The sequence below is a fragment of the Oncorhynchus mykiss genome, chromosome 30 (assembly GCF_057628025.1).
Source record: "Oncorhynchus mykiss isolate SJ-2025 chromosome 30, ASM5762802v1, whole genome shotgun sequence".
Lineage (NCBI taxonomy): Eukaryota > Metazoa > Chordata > Actinopteri > Salmoniformes > Salmonidae > Oncorhynchus > Oncorhynchus mykiss.
This window is the reverse complement of record NC_143051.1, coordinates 37,705,398-37,718,507: the sequence shown is the minus strand read 5'-3', so window position 1 is coordinate 37,718,507 and position 13,110 is coordinate 37,705,398. Positions and strand designations below refer to the sequence as shown.

At 42.5% G+C, this 13,110-nt stretch overlaps 1 protein-coding gene across 1 annotated transcript; it reads left to right on the top strand.

Moving 5' to 3' along the window:
- Positions 1-9,342: 9,342 nt before the first annotated feature.
- On the top strand, positions 9,343-12,813 carry LOC110517080 (transmembrane protein 42). The gene is made up of 3 exons (XM_036971744.2): positions 9,343-9,697; positions 10,339-10,485; positions 10,683-12,813. Exons 1-3 carry the CDS (start codon positions 9,518-9,520, stop codon positions 10,812-10,814), a joined length of 459 nt encoding a protein of 152 aa, XP_036827639.1. The 5' UTR covers positions 9,343-9,517; the 3' UTR covers positions 10,815-12,813.
- Positions 12,814-13,110: the final 297 nt, after the last annotated feature.

The following is a 13,110-nucleotide window of genomic DNA, read 5'->3' as shown; positions in this document are numbered from 1 at the left end:
GCTTTGACTATGTACAGACTCAGTGAGCATAGCATTGCTATTGAAAAAGCCACCGTAGGCAGACCTGGCTCTCAAGAGAAGACAGGCTATGTGCACACTGCCCACAAAATGAGGTGGAAACTGAGCTGCACTTCCTAAATTCCTGCCAAATGTATGACCATATTAGAGATAAATACTTCCCTCAGAATACACAGACCCACAAAGAACTTGAAAACAAATCCAATATTTGATGAACACACCTATCTATTTGTGAAATAGCACAGTGTGCAGTCAGCAGCAAGATCTGTGACCTGTTGCCACAAGAAAAGGGCACCCAATGAAGAACAAGCACCATTGTAAATACAACCCATATTTATGTTCATTTATTTTCCCTTTTGTACTTTAACTATTTGCACATCGTTACAACACTATATATACACATAATATGACATTTGGAATGACTCTATTCCATTGGAACTTTTGAGTGTAATGTTTACAGTTCATTTTTATTGTTAATTTCACTTTGGTTTATTATCTATTTCACTTGCTTTGGCAATGTAAACACATGTTTCCCATGCCAATGAATTGAATAGAGAGAGAGAGAGATTCCTCAAGTCGCCAGACAAGGACAGGGATAGCATCAGACAAGGTGTCTGAAATGGGATCACATTGACTGGGATTCTGTTCAATTTCAGCCACCTTCCTGGATATGTACGTAACTCTTACTGAGCCTTATATACATCTTATCCTTGTTCCTTTTCTATTTGGCTGTTGTGTACAGAACATACATTGATGCTTGTAAGAAATGACTGTACAATGAAGAGTACTTACACGGCACTTCGGTTATCACTGCAGGTTTGCAAACCAACAGAGACCTTGAGGTTGTCTCAGTTGCTGCCCGTGTCAGGCACCATATAACTCCTTTACAAGCACAGACCTTGCCAACAAACTTTGAGAACTGGCAGTCCCTGAAATGGAACATTCAGACAGTAGATGCTACTCTAGAATGGCCCATATAGTCCATGGGTAGAGGGCCAAATATCCCATATTTTTCCACTTTGGGGTGGCAAAGTCTATTAAGATTTTCATGAAGGTCCATGTCTGTGGGTTATATTTTGGTACGATAACCACTTATCGGAGGTAGCTGGCTAAATGTGGTTATCCCTGGCATTAATGTTATGACCAATATGTGGTTAGTTGGGCCAACAGGAATGAGGGTATGACATTTTATTACCAGGGGACAATCTTTGAAAACGAAGGACATTTAATAAGGTATAAACAAATGAAGGTATGAAACGATAGGAATGGTAATGCTATCTTCAAGGGCCCATGCTGGGAGGTCAAAGGTTATACATGTCAGCATTTTGGGGTATATCAAGACAGAATGGGCAGTATTGGGATGTACTCTATTGTCACATGGTACTCTAGATCACGGTTTCCCAAAGTCAGTCCCAAAGTCAGTCTACCGGTCGCGGTCGGCTGCGACAGCCTGGAATCGAACCCGGGTAGTAACGCCTCTAGCACTGCGATGCAGTGCCTTAGACCGCTGCGCCACTCGGGAGACCCGCTCTGTCTTTGTATGGTCTCTTTGGCAGAGATAACTCACATCTGGAGAAAATTAGAATACATGTTAAAAAAAAAATGTAGAGGGCATTTTCAACTGAATCTCTACTCATCTTAAGTCTGCCTCTTTTTCACCTTATCAAATTATCTCATCTTTTAAGATCACCCCATTTAGATTGGAAATTAGACCGACAATTACATTGACTAGTCACTTTAAACAATGCCTCTTTAATAATGTTTACATATCTTACATTACTCATTTCATATGTGTATACTGTATCTTATACCATCTATTGTATCTTGCCTATGCCGCCCGGTCATCACTCATCCATATATTTATATGTACATATTTTACATACATTTTTATTTTGTTCACCTTTATTTAACCAGGTAGGCCAGTTGAGAACAAGTTCTCATTTACAACTGCGACCTGGCCAAGATAAAGCAAATCAGTGCGACAAAAATAAAAACACAGAGTTACACATGGGATAAACAAACGTACAGTCAATAACACAATAGAAAAATCTGTATACAGTGTGTGCAAATGAAGTAAGGAGGTAAGGCAATAAATAGGTGTTAGGGAAGATTCAGAATTTGTTGGTAACATATGTTAGATGTTTTATATTTATCAAATGGGTGTAAGTTAATTCTCATCAGAATGGTATTTTTGTGTAATTCTGTGGTGAGGTTGCAGTTATCTGTTCTATGTCAAAACTAAGTTGCCTGGGCCGCTGAGAGGGGAGAGGTCAAAGTGTCATCATGTGTAAACATATCTTTTACTCCCTACCTTTTCTAGTGGGGAAAGAAGGGTTGCATTGTTGTTTCTATCTTAAACTATAGCCTCACCCTCCTCTCCGTGAGTTTGTCCAGGAGTTTGTATTTAGAGTGGGTTGTATATAAATGACAATTTGATATATGCCTGTTGATATGGAGGATTTGGTTTATGGTTTCACGGGTTTGGGAAAGGAGACAAAGCTGAACGATGAGTTATGTCTATGCTGTCTGACTATGTGTGTCTTTGCTATTAAAGGAACTCGGTTGTATTGTAAGGGGCCTCTCAGAGAATTCATGGTTAGACACTGAATCGATCTGAGAGTCACAGGGTTGTGATAGAGCTCATATAATTAAAGATGGACTTTGATAACTAACTCTGACTTGTGTGTGTGGTTTGCTCCCATGATTTGGTAAATAGAGGAAATTTCCACGACATAGGCCAATAGTGGCGAAGTAATTACAATTGAGCAATTTACACTGGAGTGATGGATGTGCAGATGCAGATGTGCAAGTAGAAATACTGGTGTACAAAAGAGCAGAAAAACAAAAACAAATATGGGGATGAGGTAGGTAGTTGGTTGGATGGGCTATTTACAGATGGGCTGTGTACCGTTGTAGTGATCGGTAAGCTGCTCTGACAGCTAACGCTTAAAGTTAGTGAGGGACATGTAAGTCTCCAACTTCATTCCAGTCATTGGCAGCAGAGAACTGGAAGGAAAGGCAGCCAAAGGAGGTATTGGCTTTGGGGATGACCAGTGAAATATACCTGCTGGAGCGCGTGCTACAGGTGGGTGTTGCTATGGTGACCAGTGAGCTGAGATAAGACGGAGCTTTACCTAGAAAAGACTGCATCCAATTTGCTGAGTAGAGTGTTGGAGGTTATTTTGTAAATGACATCACCGAAGTCAAGGATCGTAGGATAGTCAGTTTTACGATGGTATGTTTGGCAGCATGAGTGAAGGATGCTTTGTGGTGAAATAGGAAGCCGATTCTAGATTTAAATTTGGATTGGAGATGCTCCAATGTGAGTCTAGAAGGAGTGTTTACAGTCTAGCCAGACATCGAAGTATTTATAGTTGTCCACATATTCTAAGTCAGAACCGTCCAGAGTAGTGATGCTAGTCGGGCTGGCGGGTGCAGGCTGGCGGGTGGTTGAAGAGCATGCATTTAATTTTACTTGCATTTAAGAGCAGTTGGAGGCCATGGAAGGAGTGTTGTATGGCGTTGAAGCTCGTTTGGAGGTTTGTTAACACAGTGTCCAAAGAAGGGCCAGATGTATACAGAATGGTGTCGTCTGCGTAGAGGTGGATCAAAGAATCACCCGCAGCAAGAGCGACATCATTGATGTATACAGAGAAAAGAGTCGGCCTGAGAATTGAACCCTGTGAAACCCCCATAGAGACTGCCAGAGGTCCGGACAACAGGCCCTCCGATTTGACACACTGAACTCTATCTGAGTAGTTAATGAACCAGGCGAGGCAGTCATTAGAGAAACCAAGGCTGTTGAGTCTGCCGATAAGAATACAATGATTGACAGAGTCGAAAGCCTTGGCCAGGTCAATGACGACGGCTGCACAGTACTGTCTTTTATCAATGGTAGTTATGATATCGTTTAGGACCTTGAGCGTGGCTGAGGTGCACCCATGACCAGCTCGGAAACCAGATTGCATTGCGAAGAAGGTACGGTTGGATTCGAAATGGTTAGTGATCTGTTTGTTTACTTTGCTTTCGAAGACTTTAGAAAGGCAGGGCAGGATGAACCTGGTCTGGTTAGGTTGAAAGCATGGCCAGCCATAGAGAAATGCTTATTGAAATTCTCTATTATCATGGATTTATCAGTGGTGACAGTGTTTCCTATTCTCAGAACAGTGGGCAGCTGGGAGGGGGCACTCTTATTATCCATGGACTTTACAGTGTCCCAAAACATTTTGGAATTAGTGCTGCAAGGATGCAAATTTTTGTTTGAAAAAGCTAGCCTTTGCTTTCCTAACTGACTGTGTGTATTGGTTCCTGACTTCCCTGAAAAGTTGCATTCCATCCCTTATTATTCCATCCCTTTATATTTGTGTGTATTAAGTAGTTGTTGTGGAATTGTTAGATTACTTGTTAGATATTACTGCACTGTCGGAACTAGAAGCACAAGCATTTCGCTACACTCACATAAACATCTGCTAACCAACCGTGTATGTGACAAATAAAATTTGATTTGAAGGAAGCTACAATCTATCGGTAATATTAAAGCTGATCTACCCCCCCCCCCCCCCAAAAAAATAAGAAAATAAAAGATTGCCTCATGTATTATGTAATTTAAATTGGCCCCCTATACTGAGGCAAAGGTTAAGGTCAAAGTTGTAGCTTACGAATGATCTTGGTCCCTTCACCTTGAAGTCAGTCTAGTTAGCATGTCCTGTAAAGTTAGGATTGTAAATGGAAAACATGGATGCCTTTTCAGCTAATGGATATCGATAGGAAGCTCCATGACAGGTCCTCAGTTGTGAGTGTTAGTTTGTTCTCTGTGGACTCTTATCTCCCAATGAACAAGAACAGGTTCCCAATTAGAGCTTCCTCTCGACACCTCAGTGAGTCATAATCTGTGTCCAAAATGGCACCCTATAACCTATACACTGAGTGTACAAAACATTAGGAACACGTTCCTAATATTGAATTAAACTCCCTTTTGCCTTCAGAACATGGACTCTACAAGTTGTCGAAAGCGTTCCACAGGGATGCTGGCCCATGTTGACTCCAATGCTTTCCACAGTTGTGTCAAGATGTCTGGATGTCCTTTGGGTGGTGGACCATTCTTGAGACACACGGAAAACTGTTGCAGTTCTTGACATGCTCAAACCGGTGCACCTGGCACCTACTACCATACCCTGTTCAAAGGCACTTCAATATTTTGTCTTGCCCATTCACCCTCTGAATGGCACACAATCCATGTCTCAATTGTCTCGAGGCTTAAAAATCCTTCTTTAACCTATCTCCTCCACCTTTATCTACACTGATTGAAGTGGATTTAGCAGGTGAGATCAACAAGGGATCATACTTTTCACCTGGATTCCACTGGCCATGGAAAGAGCAGGTGTTCCTAATGTTTTGTACACTCAGTGTATAGTCCACTACATTTGAACAGGGTCCATATATAAGGTGCCATTTGGTACACAGCCGTACACTCTCCACAAGCATGCACCTTCAAATGTGAAGATGACATTTAATTGGCCCCTTGATTTAAAATGTATTATTTTCTGAGGGTGGCGATGATGACCTGCTAATGACTGGCTGGTGAGACTTGTCTCTGTCAAGAGGCCCCAGTGAGACATGATGATGGAGAATGAACGGTAGACAAATGGCCTAATGAGAGGAGAGCTTTGACGTGACTAGCTACGAATAACATAATGGTGAGATAATAGACATTACAGGTAAAATAGAGAAATATTTGAGGTAAAATACCTGAAGTAATCAAACCACCAGTAGTTTATAATCGCATTTATTTGAGGTCATATTTTTAATGATACATGACTGATAATAACAACAGTCCATTTTATAATGGTTCCAGAAATATTTTCTGTGTGTTTTTCAGTTTATCCAAGCAGTCACTTCTGAAGTGCATCACATATTCTGGGTTTACATGCTTACTTGCATACATTCGAGGAAGATGTCTGCATTCAAAACTCATTAACTGCTTGATTTCTGTAGACATGCTGTTGCTTGAAGAACATTAGAGACATCTACTGGCCAGAGGTAGGATCAGTTGAATAATGGGAATGGATGGATAAGGTTTGTTTCAGCTTGAGTCTTTAACAATTTGTGACCTTAGAATTATTAATTAAATAGGCACTGTGCAAAAATCCACACAAAAGTAAACTACTTGACACAGCTGAGAAAAACAGTGGCCCAGTGTTATTCTGATGGTACTTGGAACACATTTATAGTATTGTTAGGTTCATGTTTGGGCTCCCAAGTGGCGCAGAGGTCAAAGGCACTGCATTTCAGTGCTTGAGGCGTCACCACAGACACCCTGGTTCGATTCCAGGCTGTATCACATCCGGCCGTGATTGGGAGTCCCATAGGGTGGCACAAAATTGGCCCAGCGTTGTCCGGGTTTGGCCGGGGTAGGTCGTCATTGTAAATAAGAATTTGTTCTTATCTGACTTGTCTAGTTAAATAAAAAATTAAATAAATCAATGTTTCAGATGGGGTATCTTAGATCGATCTCATACAGTCTCAAGTCTGTAATACAGATAAGATTCTTCTTTGATAATAGATAAGAAATGGGAAGAGCGGTCACTTTATTCCCTTTCTGTCTGCACATAATGAGGATTTCATGTCTTGTCCCAGCTCCATCAATCTGAAGGGCAGCGATGTGGCTGAACTAAGTGGCGTCACTCTCCCCTCCACTTGTTGAGTCCTAAACGGCACCCTATTCCTATGGGGTACACTTATTTTGACCAGAGCCTATAAGGATCTGGTAAAAAGAAGTGCACTATATTAGGAATAGGGTGCCATTTGGGACGGAATCAGGTGGAGTTTTTAGGTAATGAACCTCTATGATCCATGTCATCAGTATGCTGAAGGGGACATTTATTCTGAGGGCCCCACTGTCTGGATCAGGATTGGGCTGAGTGAGTGAGTGAGTGAGTGAGTGAGTGAGTGAGTGAGTGAGTGAGTGAGTGTGTGCGTGCATGCAATATAGGCTACTGGGCTGATTTACTGAGAGTAGCCCTGCCTTGCCCCACTCAAAGACATTACATTAGCATTGATCCTCCACTCCACCCAACATTAAAATCGAGTAGATTAAGAAAGTAGTAGGCTGTAAGGCTAACCTGCCTATTGCCTAATGCAGGGGTGGGCAATTCCAGTCCTCGAGGGCAGTGGAGGTTCTAGCTTGTAGGGCTCCCTGGGCGAACCCCACCTTCAGCGCCCCCCCCCCCCCCCCCCCCCATCATTCTGCACTAACTGTCATTTTTATTCAGACATTTGGAACCACACAAATAAATAATCATAACATTTAAAACGATATAAATATACAAATATATACAAAAATAAGACTCATAAATATCAAAAAGAAGTAACAAAGACAAATAGAAACAAATTTGGGTTGTTTTGTCACTCGAGCATCAATACATTACCCATCCCCCAACACTGTCAACCAAGAGTCAAGACTAAACCAATTCACCTCGGTGGTGTACAGAGTGGTTTTATATTATTCTTAACGATTTCGCACAAACCAGAAAAAAATTCAGCAATATGTCTGTGAAACTATATATTCACAGTATTATGAATGAATTGTATATTCAGTAGCATTTTATAGTGTGACTGACTTTACTAATTGCATTAATATTGTACAAAGTTACAGGTGAACTATTTGATAGATTCCCCTGCTCCAACAACCTCGGGCTTCCAGTGGGGAGACCTGAGATCAACCTACCCCCGCTCCCCTCCCCAACTCGTACTTCTGAGTGGGAGACCTTCCCAGGCAGTGACCTGCCCAGCTCACAAACTAGAATCAGGGCGCCCACTCCGACAAGGTTAATTGACCCACAGTCCCACACGGTGACATGATATCATTGACGTGACGTGCAAATGAGCGATAGAAAACCAATCGCGCAAATGTCACCATTCTGATTTTTTTTGTGTGGGTGCCCCGTGCCGCCCTGGGCGGCTGCCCATGTCACCTATGCCTAAATCCGCCACTGCTCGACGGCCAGTGTGGTGTCACAGTTTTGCCCCAGCTAACACACCTGACTCCTATAATCAACTAATCATGATCTTCAGTTTAGAATGCAATTTGATTAATCAGCTGTGTTTGCTAGGGATGGAGAAAAAGTGTGACACCAATCAGGCTCTGGAGGACTGGAGTTGCCCACTCCTGGCCTAATGTATGATTATTTTTGTGATTAAAATAGAATGTCTGCCTTTTAATTTGATTTAATATTCTGAATATTAATCACACTAATTAAAGGTATATTAAACGCCTCAGCGTTCAACAACATAGTGCCTTCAAAGCTCATCAATAAGCTAGGGACTAAACACCTCCCTCTGCAACTGGATCCTGGACTTTCTGACGGGCCGCCCCCAGGTGGTAAGGGTAGGTGACAACACATCCGCAACGCTGATCCTCAACACAGGGGCCCTTCATGGGTGCGTGCTCAGTCCCCTCCTGTACTCCCTGTTCACTCATGACTGCACGGCCAGGGACAACTCAAACACCATCATTAAGTTTGCCGATGACACAACAGTGGTAGGCCTGATCACCGACAACGACAAAACAGTCTATAGGGAGGAGGTCAGAGACCTGGCCGTGTGGTGCCAGGACAACAACCTCCCCCTCAACGTGATCAAGACAAAGGAGATGATTGTGGAAAAAGAGGACCGAGCACACCCCCATTCTCATGGACGGGGCTCTAGTGGAGCAGGTTGAGAGCTTCAAGTTCCTTGGTGTCCACATCACCAACAAACGAACATGGTCCAAGCACACCAAGACAGTTGTGAAGAGGGCACGACAAAACCTCTTCCCCCTCAAGAGACTGAAAAGATTTGGCATGGGTCCTCAGATCCTCAAAATGTTCTACAGCTGCACCACCGAGAGCATCCTGACTGGTTGCATCACTGCCTGGTATGGCAACTGCTCGGCCTCCGACCACAAGGCATTACAGAGGGTAGTGCGAACGGCCCAGTACATCACTGGGGCCAAGCTTCCAGCCATCCAGGACCTCTATACCATCCTAAAAATGGTCAAAGACTCCAGCCACCCTTTTATTTCTTATTCTTATCCATATTTTTTAAAACTGCATTATTGGTTATGGGCTCGTAAGTAAGCATTTCACTGTAAGGTGCATGTGACTAATACAATTTGATTTGATTTATATTAGGATTAATTGGGGGGCATTTGATGGATGAGACCTCACTCACAGACCTAAAGAGTCCTAAAAGAAATACATTCTTATCCAATATCAACAGAATTCCCAAACACGTGATGCCGCTGAATAAACTACTCATCCCACAATGCTACACAGCTGTGGAGTTATTTTGTCCAACCACGTCGTGCACCTACCCGCTGACAAAGTATTTTGATTGGTGTGGCTGCCTCGGGACAGTTGTTGGTAGGAAGTAGCCTACAGATTCTGCCCGCACTCTCACTCAGCTCAATACCGCTGTAGAAATGTGATGGATTAGAGAAATATGTGCCACGGTTGTCAATATGTTGTTCCCCGGCGTTTTCTATGCGCTTCTGGCGGGGTTTCTCGGGGCTGTCGCATCTTCATCTGCAAAGCTGTCACTTGGAGCCGATTACCTAAAAGGTGTATGTGAAACGGGGCTACGAACATGGGGAGAGCAGCGGAAATTTAGACAACCTGGCGAAACTACCGCTTGTGACTGGGTGAGGAATCGCCGCCGTTTAAGTGCCTGAATTATTAACGTGATGGGATTTGGGTGGCTTCTGAATAATGTAGATGTCAATTTGTTAGCAAAGCAATTCGTCCGCGAGTAGGGAAGTTTGGGTTTTCCAGTGATGAGTTTAGGGGTCCAGATTCCAGCTCTTGCGCTCAGCATCAGCATCTCTCTCTGCTGGACAGGCGCGTGCTGTGTGTCAAGCTCGTGTCGTACACGCGTGATTGAACGACATACCTAGTGCAGTATTACGTCATATATGTTTGTGTTAAAGGAAGATATTTTCATATGTGTAGTCTATCATTGTATTTATTGCGGCCAAATGCGAGTCTGGTATAACATATGGGCAATTTTCCATTCAATGTCAATATCGTATTGTTAATTGGGCTGCTTGAAATGACCTTCATGACGTTGGGTACGTGGTGACATGTTTTAAGGTTGATTTATTAGCTATATTATTTATTTGTATAGCCGTTAGGTAAATGCATGTGAAAAATATATATATATATATATCAAGACGAATAACTAAAATAGGCCCCAAATCCATGGAATGCAGCTCAACTATTTGATGTGACTCTAGTCCAAAACAACGTTGTTTTCATTCATGTTGTTTGTGTGTGTTTGCTTCAGCTACACATCCCACTGAGGCTGCTTTGTGGGGGGCTGCTCTTCACCTGTAATGCTGTGATGTGGACGTTCCTCGCTAAGGCGCTCAGGTACTCTTCCTCCTCCACCCGAACCACTGTGACCACTACCGCTTCCAACTTCGTATCTTCCGTAAGTACATGTTTCCCTGTGGAAAAGACACTTACAATTACTTGTAAATAATGTATAGGCCTAATAGCCTACAAGTGTATGGTTTGAATTAATAAGCGTAACACAGATTTTCCTTTTTAAGTGTTGTCAGAGAAGTGTAATGTATGAGAAGTGTAATATATGGTGCACTAAATTGAAATGCCTGTATTGTGCCACAGGCCTTTTTGGGGCAGCTTATCTTTGGGGAGACCCAGATTGCGTTGTGGTGGGTGGGAATCTCCCTCACGTTCTCTGGCCTCGTGGTGCTTCAGAGGGCGGCCCCCAACGACCGAGCCAGGAAGGACGAATGACAACCTGTCGGAAGGCACAACTCATTAAGTGATCTAGAAAGAAACTAGTAATGCAACCTGTAGCCTACTATCTGTGACAAACAATGGCATTTCTCGGGTGAATGGCAGCCAGGGCAACTTTGGAAGGGAAAGCACTGTCAAAACATACCATGTAAGGAACATAGAGTGATTTATCGTTTGAAACACTTCGACATCCTCAGCAACATGCTTGCATTCTCCGCTTCAGATCACAAAAGCGTACATTTTGCTCACCTATCCTAGACTTCCACACCAACATTGCGTCATCGCATGCTCAAGGTGATGCGTGAACCCGAAGTGATAAGTCTCACAAATGCTGCTACTGCTAGACATGCGCAAATACTGCAAACACATAGATTTTCTCATCGCTTACTACAGCATCACACATGACGTGGCTCAGAGAATACACTTCATGGCCTTGAACTTCTGTTGTGTCATGTTTATAGCCAAATATATTGAGTTACTGACCCTCACACATGTTTTGTGGATTCTGAGGAGATTTGGCCTTGCCTGCCTTTTTATAGCAAATGTCTAAAAGAAAGTTCCTAACAAGGTCTAAACCCAAGTAAGTCAAACCAAAGTACACAAATATGTTGATCCTGCCTGGTATCCACTGTAACCACAGCAAGGCTCTGTCAATGCAATGTGAAGTCAAACTGCTAAAGTGGCCCGAAAAAATCCTAGTGACCTTCTCAGCTGCCTGTAAAGTGATACGGTTTAGTTCACTCCAAAATCAAAATATGTAAGACATTTTCAAACCTCAAAAGTGGTCTAATGTCGAGATGAGACCAACTCCAATGAATGGAAAGGATAGGCACCGTCTAACTTAATAATTTTTAGAGGGTGCCTGTCTTTCCAATTCATTTCCAATTCATTTGGAGTTGAGGTACAGAGCTGGATCTACACAGTAGACGGCCTGGACTTCTTGACATTAGCCCACGTCTGACCTCAACTTAAATGTTGGAGTGAACTATCGCTTATTCCCTTTGGCAGAAGGGAATTAATTTGACTTAATTCTGACTTAATAGGGTGTCCAAACAACAATTACTCCAATGTCTGGCCTTTTAATTGAGTGCCACCAGCTTTTGTGTTTCAGCTGTAGACCTGTATAATGTCCATCCTAGTTTTCCATTGCAATTAAACCCAGTTTGAGGTTATCCTCGGGGTAAGGGAACCATCCCGTAGCACAGTCCCTCCCTCTGCATCTTCCAAGACTTCCAAAAGGTCAAACGTTGCTGTGGGGTTTTCGAACCAAACTACAGAAAGTGGTGTTCTATAACTAGCATGTTTGTACTCCAACAGTGTACTTCCCTGACATTCCTTAACACTGTGATGTGCTATTGTGGAAATGGGCTTTGTGCGTAATACCGACAACAAACGTTACTGTAGACAGGAGTTTGACTTTACAACTTTACTATACGATCAAACGTTGCTGTTTTTTTTTTTATACATATCAAATGCATGCAACAACTAATAGTAGCTACCTGTATTCTGACTGTATCTATTAGACGATGATGATGTCTCTGTATAAATGCACAACGCACACTATGAAATCGGTTCTCCATCCAGTTGCAGTACATTACAGACTGCAGGTTGTGTGTGTAATGTAATCTACTTCCCTGGCAATGTGACTATCTATGCTATTGAATCAGAACGGGAGAAATTGGTGCCGAACATTTCTCCTGTGTTCTCAAGTCAGATCAACATTTACCTGTGACGCCACCGTCACCGAGGGCAAGAGGAATCAAATGCATTAGAATAGTGGTTACATGAAACTTATTTTGTTCGCCAGCCCCTGAATGGGTCACATTTGTTTGAACGAGTATACTGTAGATATGGATATTATAAACTGTAGAGATTAGTTTGGGAGGTGCATATGACTGACCTGATAAACTCTGTGTTCCTGATTAGTGCAGCACGGGGGCCCTACAGGAGGAATAATAAAGGGAATGTAGTATAAATAAAAATGTATTATTAAGAATCCTTGAAATGGTTACTTGGACAAGCTACCTCCCCATCCTTTGAATATGTTGCTTGGCTCTTAGGAAATTGTGTATGAAAAGTGAGGAAGTCTCAGAAAATGGCTGTTAGCCAATAGAATTAGATTGCACATACTGCTGCTGTGTCTGTGTGTGACAAACTGTCATCATTTCTTGGACAACATATGCAGAGAGAAACAGGTGTTTGGGCAGACCTAAATCTCTTTTTTTATAAACCATATCTTGTCTAACAACCTATTTTAAACTAACATTTGTAAGTGCCAATATTTTCAATTTGA

Excerpts from the sequence above, each read along its gene's own strand:
- LOC110517080 (XM_036971744.2), top strand. The coding sequence starts at position 9,518 with ATGTTGTTCCCCGGCGTTTTCTATGCGCTTCTGGCGGGGTTTCTCGGG. Across the intron at positions 9,698-10,338 it reads AAACTACCGCTTGTGACTGG|CTACACATCCCACTGAGGCT; the intron begins GTGAGGAATCGC and ends TGTTTGCTTCAG. Across the intron at positions 10,486-10,682 it reads CTTCCAACTTCGTATCTTCC|GCCTTTTTGGGGCAGCTTAT; the intron begins GTAAGTACATGT and ends ATTGTGCCACAG.